The following is a 20422-nucleotide window of genomic DNA, read 5'->3' on the forward strand; positions in this document are numbered from 1 at the left end:
TCATGAAAATATGTTTGTTTGTTTGTTTGTTTGCACTAGACGTATCTTATATACGTGTCATTTTTAATTATGATGAACGGCACAGCGAGGTTGTTGCAACAACTGCAACGTCTCTCCAATTGTTTGTGGTACATAATACGTCGAGTTCTTGTTAGGACACATTTCAGCTCCTCACTTTGCGTCACTGCTTTCTTTCCCTTGCCCTGCTCGATGAGCCACCAGTCCTGTAGTGTCGCTGATATAACTTTAAGACATTCCTAGCGGTGATCGGACTAGCCAAAGCTAGTTCTACGCAACCTGGGCAGAGCATTTTCAGCACAGTGTGGCATTTTCTCCCAATGCAGCCTCAAAGAGCCATTTTTCTGAAATGAGTTGAATTGAGGTATTGCATTTTTTATCATATTATTATTCATTTTGAAAGAAAGCCTTACATTTTCAACATTTACGTGATATTTATAGGAAGCGATGGTTTTGAATGCAAACCAAATACCAATCTTCTGCCCTATAAGTTGAATGTGCAAAAAAGGATTTGCGGGTTTCACTGTGCACAGCCTATATGCGTTAGGCAACACAGAAAGGAAGTGAGACGAGGGGTCCGTCATCAGTCTCACCAAATTGCAGGGAGGCGAGACGTGGAGTCCTTTAAGTGCGAGCTGCAACCCTTTCTCAGCACACTGACCTGATAATCCCTTCCATTCTGCCACATCACTATGGAAACTGACTAGGTGTCTCACCCTTGCAGCCTATTCGTGCCACGCAGCCCCGTCTGCCGCTGACATGGACATTGTGCGGCAAAATACTAGGCTAGGCTCATCTGCATATTGTCACTTTGTAGACGTGAAAGCGAGAGCTTGCATGTTGTCTGTGTGTTGAGAGGACTATCGTACCCCAAAATGTTGCTCCTGCTACCTGCCATGTCAAGTCTTTGCTACTCGTCAGGCAAAAATGCAGGGGAATACTTGTCATGGTTCTAAAAGGTTTATCATCTTCAAAGCTGAGGGAGCTGGTTCTCCACTCCAACGGTGAGACCACGCAATCCTTCCAGCACTCGCAAGAATGGGCAAATGCATTTGAACAAATTTTACCGGTTAAGCTTCCAATGCAGAGATTTAACATGAAGATAGGAGAAGAACATTTGCATTTACCTCTGACGTCAGCTTTAATCCACCTCAAACCACTTCTCCACTGATTGCTAATAATATAGAGGCGTATACAATCACCAGAGCTTTCAGTGTGGTCACAGCGCAACGCTCATGCTTGTGAACGTCACATGACCAAAAACTCAGAAAACAAGTGAGCCGTGATTGTTCGTTACTTGATTGATTGATTGAAGTACGATGACGTCAAAACCGCAACCACTTGATCACATTCAACAAAATTGCATGACAAGGTTCAGTCTTCTTTCCAACACCAAATTGTCAGGTGTACTGAGGACGTATGAAAGAAAATGCCCAACATGGCCACTCGCCAAATTCCCAAACATGCTAAACGAGGCTTTTACTGGCACGATAATCAGGATACGGCTGACTTTACGCTTGACCACAGCTGTGACAGTCAAATTGCTTAAGCATGGTGTCAACTGGAGGGCTTTAGCTTTCTTCAATAGTCTATATAAATATTTCAAATCTGCAAATAATGATTAAAGGTAACTTCAAAAATGTTTCCCGGTCGTCTGCTAGCATGGACACGACTTCATACCGGGAGAATCTGTAAATGGAAACACACAAAGTGCAAACAATGATGACGCATTTTAAAGCTAAGAAAGCGTTAAGGAATTCAGGAAGGATGACATATGAGTGGCCATCGCCACCCACCGTTTTTTCACATCTGATTGAATAGAGTTCGTAAATTGCTCTGTTTTGAAGAAACCTGTTCACTGTGCAATTTCCCCAAAGTGACATGTCATGTTTGGTCAAACATGTCCTTGCAGTTGTTGTTTTCTTCTCTGGGGCAAACTCAGACACAATCTGTCCAAACAACAGCGTTAGTGCTCATAAATGTTACAACGGTGTCGATCGTGGTAGTGCTGGATGCGAATTTGTAAAAACAAATGATTCATGAATCTTTGATGAAACACATCATGAATTCATTCCCTAGTTCAAATGATATTATCTCAGAAAATTGAAAATAGGGAGACACAATTAAACTCAGGAAACTTCTTGAAGGCTTCTACTTTCATGATAAATTAAATGTTGACAACAAATATAAGTGATTCATTTAATTCTCTAAAACTTCTCCTGAATACAGCTTGTTATCTTCTCGCTAAAATTTGAAGTTGATTTATTAGAAACAACAACACGCGTACAACTTTTTATGGCATATAGAGAAATTCAGAAAAATAAATAGCCCAAACATTCCTTTTGCCTTTTAATACCACAGGTGACATAAGTACGTGATGTTTGTGACAGCCGTGTAGCATTGTTCACCGTTCTGCGTTGAAGGCCATAGATCACATTTTGTTCCATGAGTGACGTTTTGAAAACATGTCGGCGCAGGCTGTCACTGTCAGACAAGACACGCGGGAGGACGAACCCGGGACACGCTACATGGCCGCCGGTGCTCATATCGGTGGTGCACATGAAGAGACGCCACATGACCTTGTGGAACAAGCCCCACGTATGTTCTCTACATATGCCGGCTTGTAATAGTCCACACGAGTGCTCTGATGCAACACCTCCGACGTGTCCCTCCCTTTCAAATGAGACATGAGCAAGAGATGAGATGACTTCATTTAGTTGTCGTAATGGCATCAGGAAACACTGACCTTTAGTAGGCTCCTCGAGGCCATGATGTGAGTCACATGACAGGGGGATATTTACAGTGCCTCTCGTCACTGGCCCTGTCAAATCACAGCACACTTCAGTGGAGCCCAGCAGGCCCAAGGCTGGACTTGGGTTGCACAGACTGAAAGGTGTTTTTTTTATTTTTTTTGTCTCCTTCTTGTTTTTTAGGCTGCATGGCTGAGAACAACGTGAGGGCATGAGGGGACTTGCGTGTATGTTTGTGACAGCTCGTGTAAGTGTTTACACATACGAGCAGGCGAGCGACACACACTGTCTGCGCAAGCAATGAATTTCAAGCTAATTTATTTTGTGAACGAGCCTCTGGCATCAAGCCCCAGATTGGTCTGTCAATTGTTTTGCAAATAATGAGACTTCTGGGCTCCCGTGGTCGTGTGTGTATCTTGCAAGGTCAAACTTCTTACTTGATTTTCTCCATTGTTAATACTGCTTTGCTTTTAAATCTCCGTGACTACCATTGTATATACCAATGTATATTTATATATTTAAAAAACAACAACAACAAAAAAAACTTTTAACGTAGTAAGAATGCTGTCAAACTCACCCCAGATATTTTTCCAAGTGTCTGATAGAGAGTCTGTGGTTGAACACAATTCAGTCCAGGACAGCAGTAGTTTTAGATTTAGAATCAGCCTTCCCATGGAAAATATTGAATTATCTTGTATCCAGTCCTACACCCCATTGACGATTAACTGCCGTAGCGTCATGTCTGCCATGTTTGTGGCTTAAAATGAGGTTCTAGTGAATAATGAGTAAAGTTGCATTATGATGACAGTCTGAAATGTGGTTTGATACATTCATGAGTCCAAATTGTAAGTATGCTTCTGTCTGTCTGCACTCAGTAGATAGACTGTAAGTCGACTTGCGGTGCACTTAGAGAATTCTGAAACATTGTCGCAACCCTTGAGGGGTAATGGATTCCATTTCATAGTGCAGCTGTTTGAGTGAACGGCAGATCCAAAATTTGTGTGTTAATGTTTCTGTGTGTGTGTGTGTGTCTGTGTGTCTGTGCAAGGAGATTTTCACTGTCATCGGCAGGTTTCCTCAACTGCGTTTGCACAGGCTTATAAGACATCTTGGCGTTACCTGACTGCTTTGCTGTTAATCTTTATGTATTTTGCAAGTTAAAAAAAAATCTTTACAGTACACATAGCCTTATGTAAGCTAATTATCATCCAATGAAGTTATCATACAATCAGGAAAGGACATGTAAATGTTGTTATTAACACATGATGCTTAAGGCCTGGAGCATGACCTCATGCAACAAGAGAGAAGAGCGTATTCCAACACAGGAAAGCAATGTGTTTATTGCATCCAAATCAAACTCAAAGGGAAACATAGCTACAGGCACTACAGGGGACACAGGGGAGCTTCTACTTGTTTGTTTGTGCAAATGTGTGTTTATTCTCACAGTTTATTGTTGGAGCGCTGGTGCATGCATGCATGCATGCTTGCATGCGGCTGGACTGGCATCTCCAATCGCGACCACTTTGACGAGTCCTTACCCAACCCCAAGTGACTTGTGTTCTGATGACAATACACGTCAATTACAGGTATCACACAGTATAGATCAGTAGATCTTTGGCATATAAAGTGACTTAAACCCTCAAAAATTTTTTTAACAATGATATGTTGTATGCACCCTCACTGTGGACCCGTTTTCATCCATCTCACGGGGCAGACATTTTACCACTTGCTGTTGACTGAAAATGACATCTCATTTGCCAGGTCACATGGCTCATCAGTTCTCTGAAGCTGGACTGTGATTGATTGTGACTTAAGACCTGGCACGATGATGTCATTATCAGTTGACAGCAAGTGGCAAAATGGCCGCCTGCTGAGGTGGATAAAAACAGGTGGAATAAAACATTCATCAGAACAATGTGTTTTGACTAGTTGGACTGCACAAAACAAAACGTTATTACAAAGCATATTTTGAGGGTTGGTTCCCCTATTAGTCAAATATTAATTGATCTGTGTCACAGTGCTTTCATCCTGGTCATATCGACTTCCAGTCAAATTCACCATGAGATACAGAGGTGCAGCACTTCACCAAATTTTTGGTCTGAAAAAATAAAAAAGGGAGTCTTCTTTGTCCAGTCTCAAGAGCAAGACCACTTTCAAGTACTTCAAACACCCTGCAGTGTCAAATGCAACATTTTGGGGGTCACTAGCAAGACGTTGCTCACAACTCGGTTGTCTCGTGGCGTGGAAAACATTCTACCCGGCTGGCAAAGCCGCCACAACGTGGCCACTGGCTCATTAGAGCTCCGATGCCAGGATCCAAAGCAAAGCCCGCCCTCTCCGACGTCCCTTTCAATTTCTGTTGACCTCTAGCTGGTGAAGCGCTTGTCTGGATCTGGCTTTGCCACAAAGTCACAGCCCACCTTGCCAGGAGCTGCTGGCGGCCTGCTTGTCAGGGGGAGGCAGCTGAAAACGAGAAATAGATTGACAGAAAGAAAGATGAGACGAAGAAAGAGAGGAGGACAGGCTCAGCCTCCCTCCTCCCTTTCGGCAATCAAGGAGCTGAGGACACAGAGGGTAAGGGGGAGGAGGAAGAGGAGGAGGAGGAAGCATAAGACCTATGCTTGGAGCTCAGCTGCATGTCAAACCCGATCATTATGTCACATGAGTGTTGCAAATGGGCTGCGCGCCGTTTTATAGCGGTCCATGTCGACGGCCAGCTGATTCAGTGCCACCTGCGTCGGACATGTTGACATGTTTCTTCACTTGTGTCCAAATGTCCGTCTGACAGGTGCATTGTGTCACAGTAGATGCGCCAGCACATGTGCATGCATGCTTGTGCAACTTGCACACACAGAAGAATGACGTTGAAAAGAAACCATGTACATGTATTAACTCTGATTGTGACCCACCCCCCTCCGCGCCCCCCCACCTCCTTGTGGTTCTGATTGGTGGAGGAGACAAAGAATAGAAAATGATACAGTCACTCCAAGGACCAAATGTGGCATGCAGAGAGGAAGGTGGAGTGGAATTGTGTGTGTGTGTGTGGTGGGGGGGGAAATAGCCCCGCTCATCTCTCATTTTCTAAGCGCTACTACCCAGCAGAGTTTCTATGGCAACCACTCAAAAACGGTGTGCGGTGAATTGTGGATTTGAGATGCGCCGTCTGATTGCGCCATGTAGAAGAAATGGCTGCCGCTTTCGTCAGCCGCCCCCCTCCCCGCTTGTAAAAGGAAATTGGTGGAGAGGGCCAATGAAAGCGCACATGGCATATGCTTGCTTCCAATCTTTGCAGACAAATAAAATCAAATAGAGGCTTTATGTCGAAAAGCGGGCCCTCCTGCTCATCACTCCTGGCAGCCTCCAGAATACACTCAGTTTTCCAAACATGTCTGACCGGGTTACAAGTGCTGGACTAATGATGGCGATTCATTTTTGCTGCTTCCCACACAAGAGTTATACTCTTTTTATTATGAGCGGTAGCCAAGAGAGACACAAGGACAAGCAGCACAAATCATCTTTAACTTGCAGCTCCTCCCCTCCTCCTTGGCCTGTGCTATACTACCTGCGTGTCAGCCATGTGAGGTCTTTGTCAAGGCATTGTGTGGGATGAACAGAACATGTTTGTACAGAACGTGTGCGTACGTGTGCATGTTCTGTGTGAGTTCTCTGAGTGGCAGCACGCATCCTTGTAAGCTGTGCCAGTCCCCATTAGCATCCCATTAGAAACCAGCATGATCACTGTCACTTTGAATGCCTGCTGCTGCTGCTGCTGCTGCTTGCCGTAGTCAGACAGAAAGACAGACAGACAGTCAAATGATTGAGATGGCCTCGTTTCTAAAGAACACGAAAAAACCAGCAATGTTTTGCACAGTGTACTATTCAATTTCCTTGTGTCTGCAAGTGCTTTGCTTGGTTTGTTTGACCCAGATTTCTCACCTACCCCACTGTTGGTAAATTGGATTTCCGGAGGCAGCCTTGCGCAACTATTACGTTGAGAGGACTTTTAAGTCAACAGCGCCATCTGCTGAGTGGAAATTCTGTGAGTGGCTATTTCGTTTGGATTCACAGTTAAGTCATTTATTGTCGATCTTTGTGAAGATACGGCACATATTTTGATATAGAAGAATAAATGAATAAATAAATAAATTATATATATATATATGTATATATATATATATACGTATATGTATATATATATATATATATACGTATATATATATATATATATATATATATATGTGTGTGTGTACAGATTTTTGGGTCAGTAAATAAATACTCCAGACTGTATGTCATAAGTGAAATTATCAACATGAGCAATAATTCACACAAAAATAATAGTGATAGATGAAGTATATTTGACAATTGGTCTAATAAAACAGATGGACAGTTCAGACAGACAGACAAATGGACAGTTCAGACAGGCAGGCAGACAGTTATGTTTAAGTTACGTTAACTTGTTTCTTTTTATTACGATATACTGTGTGCTGTGGACCACATGGCAAGCTTACCTCCATGCATGAGTTTTTTTCTTTTCTCCACGATCACAGTAACATCATGCACTCCTGCTTCGGACATTGCTGCTACTTTTCCCATTTTCTCTACAGACATTTGGTGCTCTGCTTCCCGGCCGGCTCCTTCGCTCTCACCTCCACCACCACCGCTCTCCAGAGCTTTCTGTGCCTCTCGTCTAGTTCTACAGGAATGTTGAGTGTCTCTTTAGCCTCCTCCCAAAAGATTAAGCCCCACCAGCCCCCTTCATTCCATTCCCAAGTATGCCCCCTAAGAGTTGCTGCATTTTTATCTGAGCCCAGTGATTGTGACGGATTGGCCGCCTGACACACAGACACGGACACACATTTGTGGGCGCACACCGAGGGGAGGCTGCCGAGTCTGGGGAGGGACCAGACAACGGCGGGCTCCGGGTATAAAACCTTGCCATGATGAGGCCAGCGTCTTGCCCTGAGCTGGACGGCACCCATTTCCTCTGTGGCTGCAGGACACCACCAAGACAGGAAGCAGACCAGCCTCCGACATGAACGACATCTACAAGGCTGCGGTACGTCCTCTTACAATTATGTGCTCATTTGCTTGGATGATCAATTAGAACGTTTTGGACAGCATTTGCATCATGGTTGCAACCCCCAAGCGATGAATAATCTGTTTATTGTACATCCATATATTCTGCTTTGAACTTGAATGGTCTCCTTCAGCAGTTGGTGTCAAAGGAGCCTTGATATGACCTCTGGGCCCCCCCCCCCCCTTCCCACCGCCTTCCCCCCCATGTCGGTCTTGATAGGAACCCCTCAAGAGGTTTCTGCCAACTTCATTCATGACTCCAAATGGATCAGTCCAACTTTGCTTGTGCTAATTTGGGCTGGTTGCTTGTGGTCCTTTGGTGCCAGAGAGGGGCTTGCGGTTGAGATAAGCCAATCCCACCAGCCCCCACCCCATCGGCACAGGGCTGAATTCCAGCATTATCTGTGAGCCTGCGAGCTGTGAGGTTGTCTGTCCCCTTCTGCATGGACAAACAGCTGGCTGCCTTGTCCTCGTACATCCCAGAGGAGCAGTGCAACTGAAACAGGAAAAGCACACCGGAATGTTTCTTACAAATCATTGTGTGGATTGATTCTTGTATCATCCATCGCAGGGGGGGCGGGGCATTTAATTTATAGCGGAGAGACAGACAGGCAGCCAGATAGACAGACAGAGTAACTCTTACATAAGCAGCTGTCTCCTTCTCTCATTCGTGGTAGCTTTTGCAGGATTACTGTTCTATTGTTGCGCCAGAGCCACAAGCTATGCTAATTTAAAACACGGTGTATTCTGCCCTTTATCGACAGTTCCTGATCCTCATGCCTATTTTTAACCCCGCCTCTTAGTGGCTCACACTTGATATATGGATTCTGTGTTGAGTCAGGGATGTCAACTAAAAATACCACCTTTAGTGATCGAAAAGTCAAATTCGCATGGGATGATCAAAATATTCCCTTTTGTACCGTTTGCAGGTTGAGCAGCTGACGGACGAACAGAAAAATGGCAAGTGACTTGTGCATACAAACTCAAAAATCATCCCGTACTTGTTAATTGTTAAGCTTAGGTCACTTGTTGCGAATGTATATCTTTCAGAGTTCAAGGCGGCGTTTGACATTTTTGTCCAAGATGCAGAAGATGGCTGCATTAGCACCAAGGAGCTGGGCAAAGTGATGAGGATGCTGGGCCAGAATCCCACGCCGGAGGAGCTGCAGGAGATGATTGATGAGGTGGATGAAGACGGTAAATCGGACACTCGCTGTTTTTATAGGAAAAGAAATTGGTCGTGGGGGTCCTGCTTTTTGATATTTAGTCACGTTTCTCTGTGCAGGGAGTGGCACGGTGGACTTTGACGAGTTCCTGGTCATGATGGTCAGGTGCATGAAGGACGACAGCAAAGGGAAGTCAGAGGAGGAGCTGGCGGAGTTGTTTCGCATGTTTGACAAGTGCGTCACATTTTTACCATTTCTAATGTTGATTGCAACGTTGCAAAATAAGATGTAACGAACACAACACAGAACATAGCACAGCCAATCAAGTTGCTTAAGCATGTGCGAAGCCAAGCAGTTATAAGTCCATCATACTTTTTGGCAGAAAACAATATTCAAGGAGTCTGACTGAGTGTTTTTCTCTCACCTACTAAAGCGTCACAAACAATTAGATGCCAGATAAGATCAATTAGGAGTTACACAGAGCTCAGTATCTCGCCATACACACATTCATGTGTTTATTTGTGATTGCACAGAAATGCAGATGGTTACATCGACGTGGACGAGTTGAAAATGATGCTGGAATCAACAGGAGAAGCAATTACCGAGGATGACATCGAGGAACTGATGAAAGACGGGGACAAGAACAACGATGGCAAAATTGACTATGACGGTGAGGAGTTTGAAGTCACTAAATAGGCTGTAGTGCTTTTTTTTCTTGCTCATGTAAAAAAGTCACATGCAAAAAGTCATCTGTGTCTTACTCATTTGGCAAATCTTTGTCGGACTAATCTGTGTATGCTACATTTTAGGTTTGGTCTTTTTTTAATGGTCATTCATATTCATTGTTTTAAATGATTATTCATTTGTGGTGTGTTGTTAGCTGTTTGCTGTTTGCTAATGCAGCCAGTTCATTTTGCAGAGTTCTTGGAGTTCATGAAAGGAGTGGAGTAATTCATCACACGAGAACATTATTTTTGTATTCCTCCGTCACATCTGGAAAACTGGAAGCTGACTTGGAATGGAGCTTTTCAACGACTTTGCAAGCTTTTCTGCATCTGACTCTTTCTGTTCTATTTTTCCTACCACCTCCTCTTGCATCGTTGTAAATACAATTTGTAACTATATTTTGTGCCCGTGTCCTGAATTTGTGTAAACTACATATTCCTGGTATTTTTATTTTTTTTTTTTATGTCAGAAGTTCAGTTTACAAGTATTTTCACTGAGCAATTGATGTTGTATAGCTAAGAACGATCACTAGCCAGGTTCAGCATATTTCGGGATGCACATGACAAACATTTTTGTATGTTTGAGACACCCTCAGGACTTTTTGTTTCCCTCCCATAGCCTTGCAAAGCATGCGTTTGACTATGTGCTTGGAATGTCAAGGAATAAACAAGAGCATTTGTCAGAGCATAGATTAATTTGTTTTCTTATATTTCCTTAGAATAATTCCTAAAAAGCCATTTACTGGACTACTGTGACACTCTTTAGCTGTTTTGATTTTCTACAGCCTTATGACCACTGGCGGAGCTAAGATTTTTTCCTGGGCGGGACTATGGGGGAAGGGGGACAAGAAAATCTCAGGGGGTCTGCAAAACAATCTTTCTTTTTCCCTACAACCCCCCCCCCAAAAAATAATAAATTCTTTTGATAAAGATTAATTATGAGGTTGCGACAGCTGCCAGGTGGAAATGTCAAAATAAATTCCAGAAAAAATCGGAAAAAGTCAATTAACTGGCTTGACACTTGGAAGGTTCAAGCATATTTCATCCTTTAGCTCCACCGGTGCTTGTGACTAATTATAAAAGTAGATCTCACATCCGTCGCCACTTGTTTCCTCTGCTAGAGCTTGTCACTTGTTTGAGGCACGCATGCGATTCACGCATGGTCGCTGTGTGACTCTCTAGTTGCCCACTCCATTGAGACAGCGGCTATTTGCGTCTAATCATGTTAGTGCCCATGTTAGGGGATCTGGGGTGACTGTCTTCGTGTTGACAATCCCATGCCTTTGTCCTTATAAAGAACTAGAAAAGTGTTGCAGACCACAATGTGCTGTCCCCGCTGAGGATTGGACGACAACCGGTCGAGCACTGACAAGTGACAAACTTTTCCACTTCTTTGGGGCAATAGCCTGTAAATTCATTTAATGTGAAGACTGAATTTGAACTCTTACTTTTCTTGAAGGCGTCAATTTGACTAGAAACTATGCTAACATAAATTTTTTCCCCTCCTACTCACGGTTGAAGTTAAAAGCTAAAAGCCTATATAACACTGATGTCAAACTCAAGGCCCGGGGGCCAGATACGGCCTGCCACATCATTTAATGTGGCCCGCGAAGACAAATTGTGCATCAAATTCATGTGTCATTACTAGAATTGCAAATTGTCTTCACTTTTAATATCTTTTTTTTTTTAAATATTTGACCAGGTTTTACTCCTCTGATTTGAAAACGAGTTATTTGTCAGTTTGTTTTGTAGCTTTTACTGTATGAGGCAGGGGTGTCACACTCCAGTCCTCGGGGGCCGCATTCCAACATGTTTTCCAAGATTCCCTCGTTAAGGGCACCTGTGTGAAAAGTTAGGCTCCTGCAGAACGTGAAAATGAACTGATCTTTTCACTCAGGTGTGTTTAACGAGGGTAACTTGGAAAACATATTGGAACGCGGCCCCCGAGGACTAGAGGTCGACACCCCTGGAAGCTAGGGTTAGGGTTTCAAACAACTCGTCTGATTTGAAAACAAGTTATTTGTTAGTTTGTTTTGTAGCTTTGACTGTATATAATATGAGGTGCTCATACATTTATTTGGGTTGACAGTCATAATGGCCCTCCGAAAGAAGCTATGACTACAATGCGGCCCGCGGAAAAAATGAGTTTGACACCCCTGCTATATAATGACCGTGCACAGGAGGAGAAGTTAGAAAAAAAAATCATGGGAAGATGTGAATGTTGATTGCACTTTCCACGCTATAAATGAGTCACGCAGTTGCTGTAAATGCAGTTACAAGGCGCTCACCGCTTGGTGTCAGCAGTGAGCCGATGTCAAGACAAGCGTGTGCTGTATTGGGCTCTCGAACAGATTTGGGTCGCTACCAAAGTAAATAATATTGCTTAATGATGGTGGATGGCGTCATCATTCAACCCTTCACTCTTATGAATCTTTTCTAATGGGAATTGATTAACGTGCTTCGATTATCATGAATATACACATAAATATTTTTATTTTGTCAGGGGTCATGCACAGAAAAAACATACTGTAAATGGTGAACTTGGGCATGATTTTGTAACTTTCCATCTGCAATTCATATTAAGAGAACAATAGAAAGGTTTAAGTGAACCATAGTCACATATACAGGGAAAGCTCCAGGAATTTACAAGAATTTATATTATTGTTTTATTTTGTTTCTTTGGTGGAGGCTCCAAAAAGTAGCGCATCGATTGCCTTCGCTTCCTCTCGTCACAAAGTGCATTTGTAAAGTCGCTAAGCTTTTGTGGAAGAGGTCGAGTGGCACTCCCCCGGCCATCAATGGGAGGCCGGGCAGCAGAAAAGTGGAGTGTGTGAATGAATCTGGGGTGTGGCGCCACAGGCCGCTGCAGGCTCTTACGCAAACTCAGCCTGCAGATGACTCATTCTGGATGTTATTAGCACACATAGCAGGCACCTTCGCCACTGTACATTCCAGTGACACAAAAGGCTGCATGAGACCAGTGTAGCAGTGACGCCTATGGGATAAAAAGGATTTGTATAACAGCGATATACATTATCAACATCATGTAACTGATTTCATTCAGCATTATTCAACCTGTTTGTGTGATTAGTGTGTAACGTTGAGTCTCTCTTACACACACGCACGCACACACACAGTATATACTACCTCTATAAAAGATTTTTATACAAGTAATTCATTCATAGTCACATAAGTCATAACATTGGGCTTCAAATGAGTTGTGCCAACAGTGTGATGCTTTTATAACCTCTTCCTTGTGCTGTGTGATTTATAGTGCAATAAAAAGAGTACATACAATCTGGATGAGGGCGTAGACCATTCATGCCAACGTTGTGCCACCCACACAGGAAGGTCTCAATTGACGGTTCCTGTCCTTCTGACTCGTGTCACATTGCACGTAACCTACTAAAAATAAAAGAAACAAGTTATTTCTCTTTTGTTAGCGCCTGTAATAACAACTTCTGCTGCTGAGCTGCTTATCACTTCAGACCGAGACAAAGCATTAATAGAAGCATGAAATTGTTATGTAATAACTACTGCAAGTTGGAGACGTGCCAGCTTTTGTTGAGAAACTGGTAGGCTGTTTGAGTTGTCATAAAAACAAGGAAGTGAACGATGGCACAAAGAAGAGAGTGGAAGGCCTGCGAGTCCTGCTTGAACAGACAGAATATTGTATCGTGACACGCCATCCCACTTGTGGTGCTGAGAACACTGAAGTACTCTGTCTTCACTGCCTGGACATAACGGCCCACACAACAGCAAGCTCGAAAGACACAAAATTTGCAAATTCCACAATAACTATTCATTGATACAAATGAATGACGATGATTGTTTAGCTTAATTGTACCACCGGAGGGTTTATCTATTTTTACAACTTTCCAAAGGAAAATCCTGTCTTGTATGCTGTGAGAAATATTCAGATTCATTTGTGCACCTAGATTCATTTTGTTATCTAAAACATGAACACACAAGTCTCCTGCAGTCTCATACTCATCCATAAACTAGTTTAACAGTTCTCAGTTACTTTTCAATGTTTTTTTTCTTTCTGAAAAGCATATCAAAACCATTACAAATAAATAAATAAATAAATAAATAAATAAATAAATAAATAAAAATCTGTATGTAAATAAATATCTGTACTTGTCCATCCCAGGAAATGTTCAATTCATTCAACATCAATTTCATCAGCAGCTAAATTGGTTGTACTGCTCCCAAGCTAAGAACACATGACAGACACATGACCTTTTCCTTGTGTAGCGTCGAGCGAGCCACGTTAGACACCAGTGCTCCCTTTCATTCGCTTGGCCACTGACTCAAGTGCAAACACACCAATGTGTTCCCGGACACTTGTGAGCTCAGTCTACTGTAAAGCGGCGGATGGTGAGAATTGGCCTTGAATTGAGACTTCTGGTAGTAACAGATGGGCGGATCGCTCCACCAGTAAGATTCCATGTGGTTCCGCTTTTCAAATGGCCGACCTATATTCTCTTGGACCAAAAGGACATTTATTGTACATTAGCCTCCAAGGGCATTTTGCTGTTGGGTTTATTGTTGTTTTGGTACAGACACAGGATTTGCTGTTTATCAATTAGAGATGCTATGTGGCCCTGGACTATTGCACAGCATGATGGATGTCTTCAAACAAGATCCCGTTTAATCTTCGAGTACGGTGACAAAATCATACACATAGTTGAGCCTTGTACAGCCTCCAAACGTGTCCTCTCAGCGTCCATGGGAATCTGACTCCAGATCTCTTTAATCCACCCCACATATTGGCAAGAAGGAAGAAGTGGAAATGGCGATAATCTCAAATAAAAAGCGATTAAGCCATCTACATTCCAATACAAATACAAACGACTCAATGACAGCAAAAGCTATTCTTGTCATTGTACGGAACCATTAGTAGTATTCAAGGAACTCCCTTTTGGGCATGACAGCTGCCATCACCACTTGTAGCAAACATAGAAGGTATTCCGCTTATCCAACTGTGCCATAAAAACGAACCTAAAAAGTGGCGTCTTTCAAAAATACCGGCAAAAGATGTGTGATGTCATCGCTCCTCAATGTCATGATGTTAAGATTAGGATTATTCCCTGCTGGCATAACATCTGCTGTACAAGCAAGGGAGCGCTCTTTCCTTAAAACAGCAAAGCCTTTCTCCAAAAATGACTGTCTATTCATAAAGTTGAATAAACATATTTCTATTCCAAGTGTTGCACAATTCAGGAAGAAGCAGCTGTGAACATAGTGTCATCCAGACAGTATGCTAAGCACGCCTTTTATAACCACAGCAGATGTGAACCAGTGCCGAGCGGCTTCTATATCACATAAACACGTTGCTTCCACAACAACAAATGCCGAGCCAGCACATTTGGAACTGAAAAAAAAGTTTGTGGATCATAAATTGAGTCATCTCATATCTTTGGACTACATTTAGAAGTAGACCGCTTCCCATTTGATACGAACATGGAGGCCACATTATTTATTCCATGGGGCTATTGTGGAGCGAGGCTTTCGACACCTTATTGCCACTGTCTTTTCAGGTCTTTTCACAGAACCGGCCTGAAGGTATGTGACTTGCCAAGTTCAGTCTTGCAGGAAGAACCCATCGCTCAATAGCTTTCATAAATGGCGCTGTGAGTGTTGCCAGGCATGCCTTTTCATGTGCCGTACAGTTGAAGGCTGCTGTTAAAGCCCGCCTTCATTTCTTGTAAAATTAAGATTATTAAGAATATGCATTTTAACTGTGGATATTCTTTGTCTGATATGGCAACCCAACTTGTCTTGTAGGAAACCAGGCACAGTGAAACTCAAAGAGCATATTCAAGTAAAAATATACAATATATTTGTTATACAAACGTGTACAGAATACTTTGGACATTTGAGTTAAACATACACTTTACATAAAGGTCAGAATCAGGTCACTGTTCGATCCTTCATTATTCTTGAGAAAAGGGTCGCCCGTAACCATTTACCGTATGTACATGTTTACAAACAACCAAAACAGCCCTTTGATGCACTTGGAGAGAGCGTGAAGTAATAGAGATGCCTACAAAAATCCCTGAAAGAGAGCTCTCAGTGAGGTAAGAAAACATTAGTCCGACTTTCACTCATCCTCGTGTGTCAGTCTCGCTCGTGAGCTGGGAGGCCCGAGGGGCAAGCGGACGGCTGATTAAGCGCCGTCACGTTTCCCTTAAACGTCGTCGTGCTGGAGAAGGAGGCGTATATTCATCCGTTACGCGTTTGAGTGTCAGTGATTGTGTTCGGCTTTCGTTAAAAGACACTTGGTCCACTTACCCAAGGTCAAGTTTGTTATTTCAGTTTGAAAATATAACCAAAAAAACATGAAGGAACACAATCATGCAAATGTGAGCGACAATCAAATACCAATCAAATGCCATTTTCTAGTATGCAGCCGCGTACATTTACCTTCCTGTTGTTAACACAAATATAAGAACTTGGCAGTTTGTTTGCCAACAGAATTAAGAAATTGGACAGAAATTCAAGGCCGGGTGACTGTAATAGCTTATTTTCCCTCAGTTACAAAACATTCGGATTGACAAAGACTATTAAGACCATTGAAGCAGCAGTCATTACTAATTCAAATAAAGCTAATTAAAAAAAACAACAGTCAAAGAGAATCTCAACAGAAGCATTTGAACGTGTTCTGGCTATGATAGCGGTACATGACCACGTATTACTGTCGCGTATCGATTAACACATTTTTCCTGGCGTCACATAATAAGGCATCCGACACTGACTCAAATATGGCTTGTCCTCTGCCAAAGCCGCAGAGAAGTCAGGAAACTGACCAGCTAAAACCACCAGCCAGCGCCGACGTTGAAGAGGGTTCATGTGGAGTCCAGTGGGTCCAGCTGAAAGACGTTGTGATTGGTTGGCGTGGTGAAGAAGAGCTGCTCTTGGCTGGTGGCGCGGTTGTCGCAGGGACTGTGCAGCCGCAGCGTCCGCTCAAAGTCCAACAGCTGACCCATGAAGTTGAAGTTGGGGGAAATGTTGGACTTCTTCCGCTTGACAAAGTCGTAGGCGTCGTTGAGCGACAGGTTGAGTCTCTGCATCAAGTAAGCCACCGTGACGGTCACGGAGCGGCTGATGCCGGCCAGGCAGTGCACCAGGACGCCGCACTGCTTGGACCGAGCTTCCTCTGCCGGAAGAAGAGAAAGCCAGCGTCAGCAAAAGGAATCATTCCATTCATTGACGTGACTCGAGTAAACAAAAACAAACGGGTTGTTGGCACAATGACGCCATTATAACCCTCGACGGAGGACCGAAAGAGCTTGAGACTTATTCTGGGAATTCATTTGCTGCCCACAAAAACATGCAGCAAATATCCGGTTGATTCCAGACTAACTTGTGACCCTGCAATCAGACGCAGCACAGAGTGGAAGTGGCACTTCCTTCCTGCTTCGCAACTCAACCTCTCATAAAACTGACAAACAAGCTGTGGTTTTGAGAGCAGTCGAGGTTCACGAGCGGCAGTCATACACAGATGATGTGCTCCTTCTCAAAAAAACAAACAAACAACCTACTAATACAGTATAAAATAGTCATAAATAGCAAAAACAAGACTACATCCCATCAAATGGAAAAACAAGTTACATTCTATGATTATTCTTTTTTTTAAATCAAATGATCTCTGGAGAAATCCCACGTAGTGTTAAAAACACACAAAATTGGAACAAATTGGTCCTGTAGCAGATTTTTAATCTAGGGTACATCATATTCTGCACATTATTAAAAAACATGTGAGATGGGTGTTGAATATTGTCAGTCGACATGTGGAGCACTGTCAGAACCTTAAGAATCAGTGAATCAGTGGCGAGCCTTCACAAGTGTCGGTTCCTTAAAAGAAGGCTGGTATCCAAACTGATATTGATACCTGGTACCGAATGTTAACAGTAAAAGCTGCAAAATTGCACAGGCTACTATCACAATGACAATATTTTTTCTGTATATTGTTCAGCCCTAGCATGCCCTGGATTCCACTCGAGAAATTTCAAACCAACTACCTATGCAAGAGATAATAAGTAACAATGAGCTGATTAGGACTTATCTATTTAGTAGACTTAAATGTAACACTTCAAATGCTCAGGTCATTTTGATAATGAACAAAACGAAATTTGGCGGGAGTATTTTTTTAGGGGGGCGGGGTCCACACTCACCTATAAATGATATTGCCTCTGGGAAGAACTGCGACAGATTTTGACTCCAGTGGTCCGAAATGGGGATCTGTTTATACCTGAAGCGCCCGTCATGTTCAAACATGTTGGGGAGATTGGGTGTGACATTCAGGATGTACTTGATGTTGTATTGGCCCAGCACATCCAGGTTGGTGGAGTCTTTGGCACAGCCCAGGTAAAGGTAAGGAAGGATCTGGACCGGGAAGGCAGGCTGATTGATGGGGAGGGGGCTCTCCTCTGACTCCGTGGCGCTGCTGGGTTCTCGGTCAGATTCCCCATCGGAACAATCGGAGCTGATCCGCAAATTTCCAAAACCCAGAAAAGAGAGTGGAGGAGAGGAGCTCGGACAGGAGTTGTCGAGGAGCGTCTCACAGTGTTCTGGGTATTCGGTGTGGAATTTTACAAAGCCACCTGGAGGGGAGCCAAAACAACACAGGATGGAGAAAAATCAGCTTTATGGTTTAGAGAATCAAAACACGTTGACATATCAGTGAATACAGTAGCCGCATTGAAGTGAAGTGGCGTAGTACACAAGTAGATCCGGTTCTCCTAACAGACCATTCATGAAATGCATGCCTGCACAGCGAAACACAGCGTAGCCATTTTGGAATTTTAATTGACAATCTCAATGGCACACTGAGAACTTTAGAGCCTGCAGACAAGCACACATTGATGCTTGGTGTATTTTGAGCCGACCGATAGGACCGCAAACAATATGCATTGTGAATAAATGCAGGAGTCGCCTTTTAAAAAGTTTGAAACGTGCAGTAAAACTTTTCGCATCTCTTCGAAGCATCAAAACAACTTCGCGTTAATGACGCATTGCTACTACTATTCGTTTAATTCGAGGTTGACGTGATCGAGTGACATAAGCGTGTTTTCATTTTCAAGTTAGTCTGCACAGCGCCGGTACAGTACATCCAGCTTGCGTAAGCGGCATGTCGCTCAAAGTAACTTATTTCGACACATACCTTCCAGGTAGTGCGCTTTGCAGCCATCTTCCCACAGTTTTTGAAGAAGCAAACCCAAAACGGACGACGGGGTTCCGCTGTCCGGCAAGCTGACGGTGCTCTCGTCGTACAGGACCACCGTGTCTGTTTGACATCGCCTGGTGAAATTCTCTTTGTCCTCGTGGTTGGGAATGATGGTCCGAATGGGGATGTTGCCCTTCTTGAACCTGCGGAGCATCAGGCCCGGGATGGCCACGCTGATGGCGCCTTCGATGTGAGACGACTCGTACAGCTCGTGTGCGCGGCAGTCGAGCAGGAGCACCGAAGTGGCGCCCGATTCCAACTCCACTTGCAGCCATTCCACGCTCTTACTTGCCATCACTTTAGACATATCGCGCTTAGTGTCCAGCTCGGGTCGCAGCGGTGGCTTTCCTTTTACATGCTCCGATTTCCTACTACATTTTACCCGCAAAAAGACAGCCGCGACAAGCGTTCGGCTTGGCGCACGAGCTGAGCGGAGAGCTTTCCCCCTTTTTTCCGCTTCGCCCTTCCCATCAAGCGGGGAGAATGAGCCCCTTCGGCCAATGCACCGACGGCAAGGCGAGTCTGCCTCAACGTAGTACAGTATTCCACCTTGGAACGCGAATTCTTTCAAAACAAGCAAACGAACAAACGGAAAAAAAAAATGTTTGGCAACTTCAACTCCTCTGCATCGTATCACACTCCGGCTTTCTCATTCCAATGCATGACAGGAGCAGAGCAACTCCGGAGGGAGGAGTTTGCCCCCGACGACTTAAAGACGTAGAAGTTCGGTAACAACTGAGCATCTCTGAATCACTTTCAAACTATGTTCTCCTTAGCTCGAGAACTTGTAAATCGGACATTGTTGAACGACCCCTGGCTGCAAAATCTGATATGTGTTTTAACATTACATCAAATCGGACATGTTTCCAGTTTAAGCGCCATCCATCCATCCATCCATCCATCCATCCATCCATCCAGCTCATAACTCCAAAAATTTGGGGGCACTGGTGAGTCAAGATAGCATTATAGGATTTAAAATGTTTTATCCCCTCTTTCATTGCCGTGCTATATAAAAAAAATAGGGATGAGCGGGTACCGATACATCGGTACCGGTGTGGATACCAGCCTTATTTTAACCTATCGGTACTCGATGAGGCTGTCAATACCAGCCATCAACACTTAAAGCTGTCCAAAATAAAGAACAAGAATCTGTGCCCAATCGTGTCTGTCAACATTCCTGATATGCATGATATGTTCAAGGGGCCTTATGATGAAGGAGGATGAATATGGAGGATGAGGCAGTGCGTGGCGAGATGCGTGCAGAGGGACGGCAAGCAGCTCATCTGTTTCCACACGTGAGTGGGGGCAGGGGGTGGGGGGGGGGGGCGGAGCAGATGTGCAGAGCATCAGGATTAACACAAAATGAAGAATATAGTTAAACCTGCACATCCGCGCAGATTCTAACCACTGCAACAAGCACACGCCACCACGCACATGCACCTGCCCCAACACTTA

General features: G+C 43.7%; 2 protein-coding genes across 2 annotated transcripts; one reads left to right on the forward strand and one right to left on the reverse strand.

The window, feature by feature from the left end:
- The first annotated feature begins 7554 nt into the window (after positions 1 to 7554).
- tnnc1a (troponin C type 1a (slow)) lies at positions 7555 to 10425 on the forward strand. The gene is made up of 6 exons (XM_037245561.1): positions 7555 to 7824; positions 8774 to 8804; positions 8895 to 9041; positions 9130 to 9244; positions 9544 to 9680; positions 9930 to 10425. Exons 1-6 carry the CDS (start codon positions 7801 to 7803, stop codon positions 9959 to 9961), a joined length of 486 nt encoding a protein of 161 aa, XP_037101456.1. The 5' UTR covers positions 7555 to 7800; the 3' UTR covers positions 9962 to 10425.
- A 5132-nt stretch (positions 10426 to 15557) lies between these two features.
- Positions 15558 to 19650, reverse strand: LOC119115034 (dual specificity protein phosphatase 7-like). The gene is made up of 3 exons (XM_037239176.1): positions 18905 to 19650; positions 17916 to 18344; positions 15558 to 16897 (listed from the first exon to the last, which is right to left on the reverse strand). Exons 1-3 carry the CDS (start codon positions 19272 to 19274, stop codon positions 16587 to 16589), a joined length of 1110 nt encoding a protein of 369 aa, XP_037095071.1. The 5' UTR covers positions 19275 to 19650; the 3' UTR covers positions 15558 to 16586.
- Between the last annotated feature and the right edge of the window lie 772 nt (positions 19651 to 20422).

Source organism: Syngnathus acus, chromosome 2 (genome assembly GCF_901709675.1).
Source record: "Syngnathus acus chromosome 2, fSynAcu1.2, whole genome shotgun sequence".
NCBI lineage: Eukaryota > Metazoa > Chordata > Actinopteri > Syngnathiformes > Syngnathidae > Syngnathus > Syngnathus acus.

Excerpts from the sequence above, each read along its gene's own strand:
- LOC119115034 (XM_037239176.1), bottom strand. The coding sequence starts at position 19,274 with ATGTCTAAAGTGATGGCAAGTAAGAGCGTGGAATGGCTGCAAGTGGAG. Across the intron at positions 18,345-18,904 it reads CAAAGCGCACTACCTGGAAG|GTGGCTTTGTAAAATTCCAC; the intron begins GTATGTGTCGAA and ends GCTCCCCTCCAG. Across the intron at positions 16,898-17,915 it reads AGAGGCAATATCATTTATAG|AGGAAGCTCGGTCCAAGCAG; the intron begins GTGAGTGTGGAC and ends TTCTTCCGGCAG.
- tnnc1a (XM_037245561.1), top strand. The coding sequence starts at position 7,801 with ATGAACGACATCTACAAGGCTGCG. Across the intron at positions 9,245-9,543 it reads TTGTTTCGCATGTTTGACAA|AAATGCAGATGGTTACATCG; the intron begins GTGCGTCACATT and ends GTGATTGCACAG. Across the intron at positions 9,681-9,929 it reads TGGCAAAATTGACTATGACG|AGTTCTTGGAGTTCATGAAA; the intron begins GTGAGGAGTTTG and ends TTCATTTTGCAG.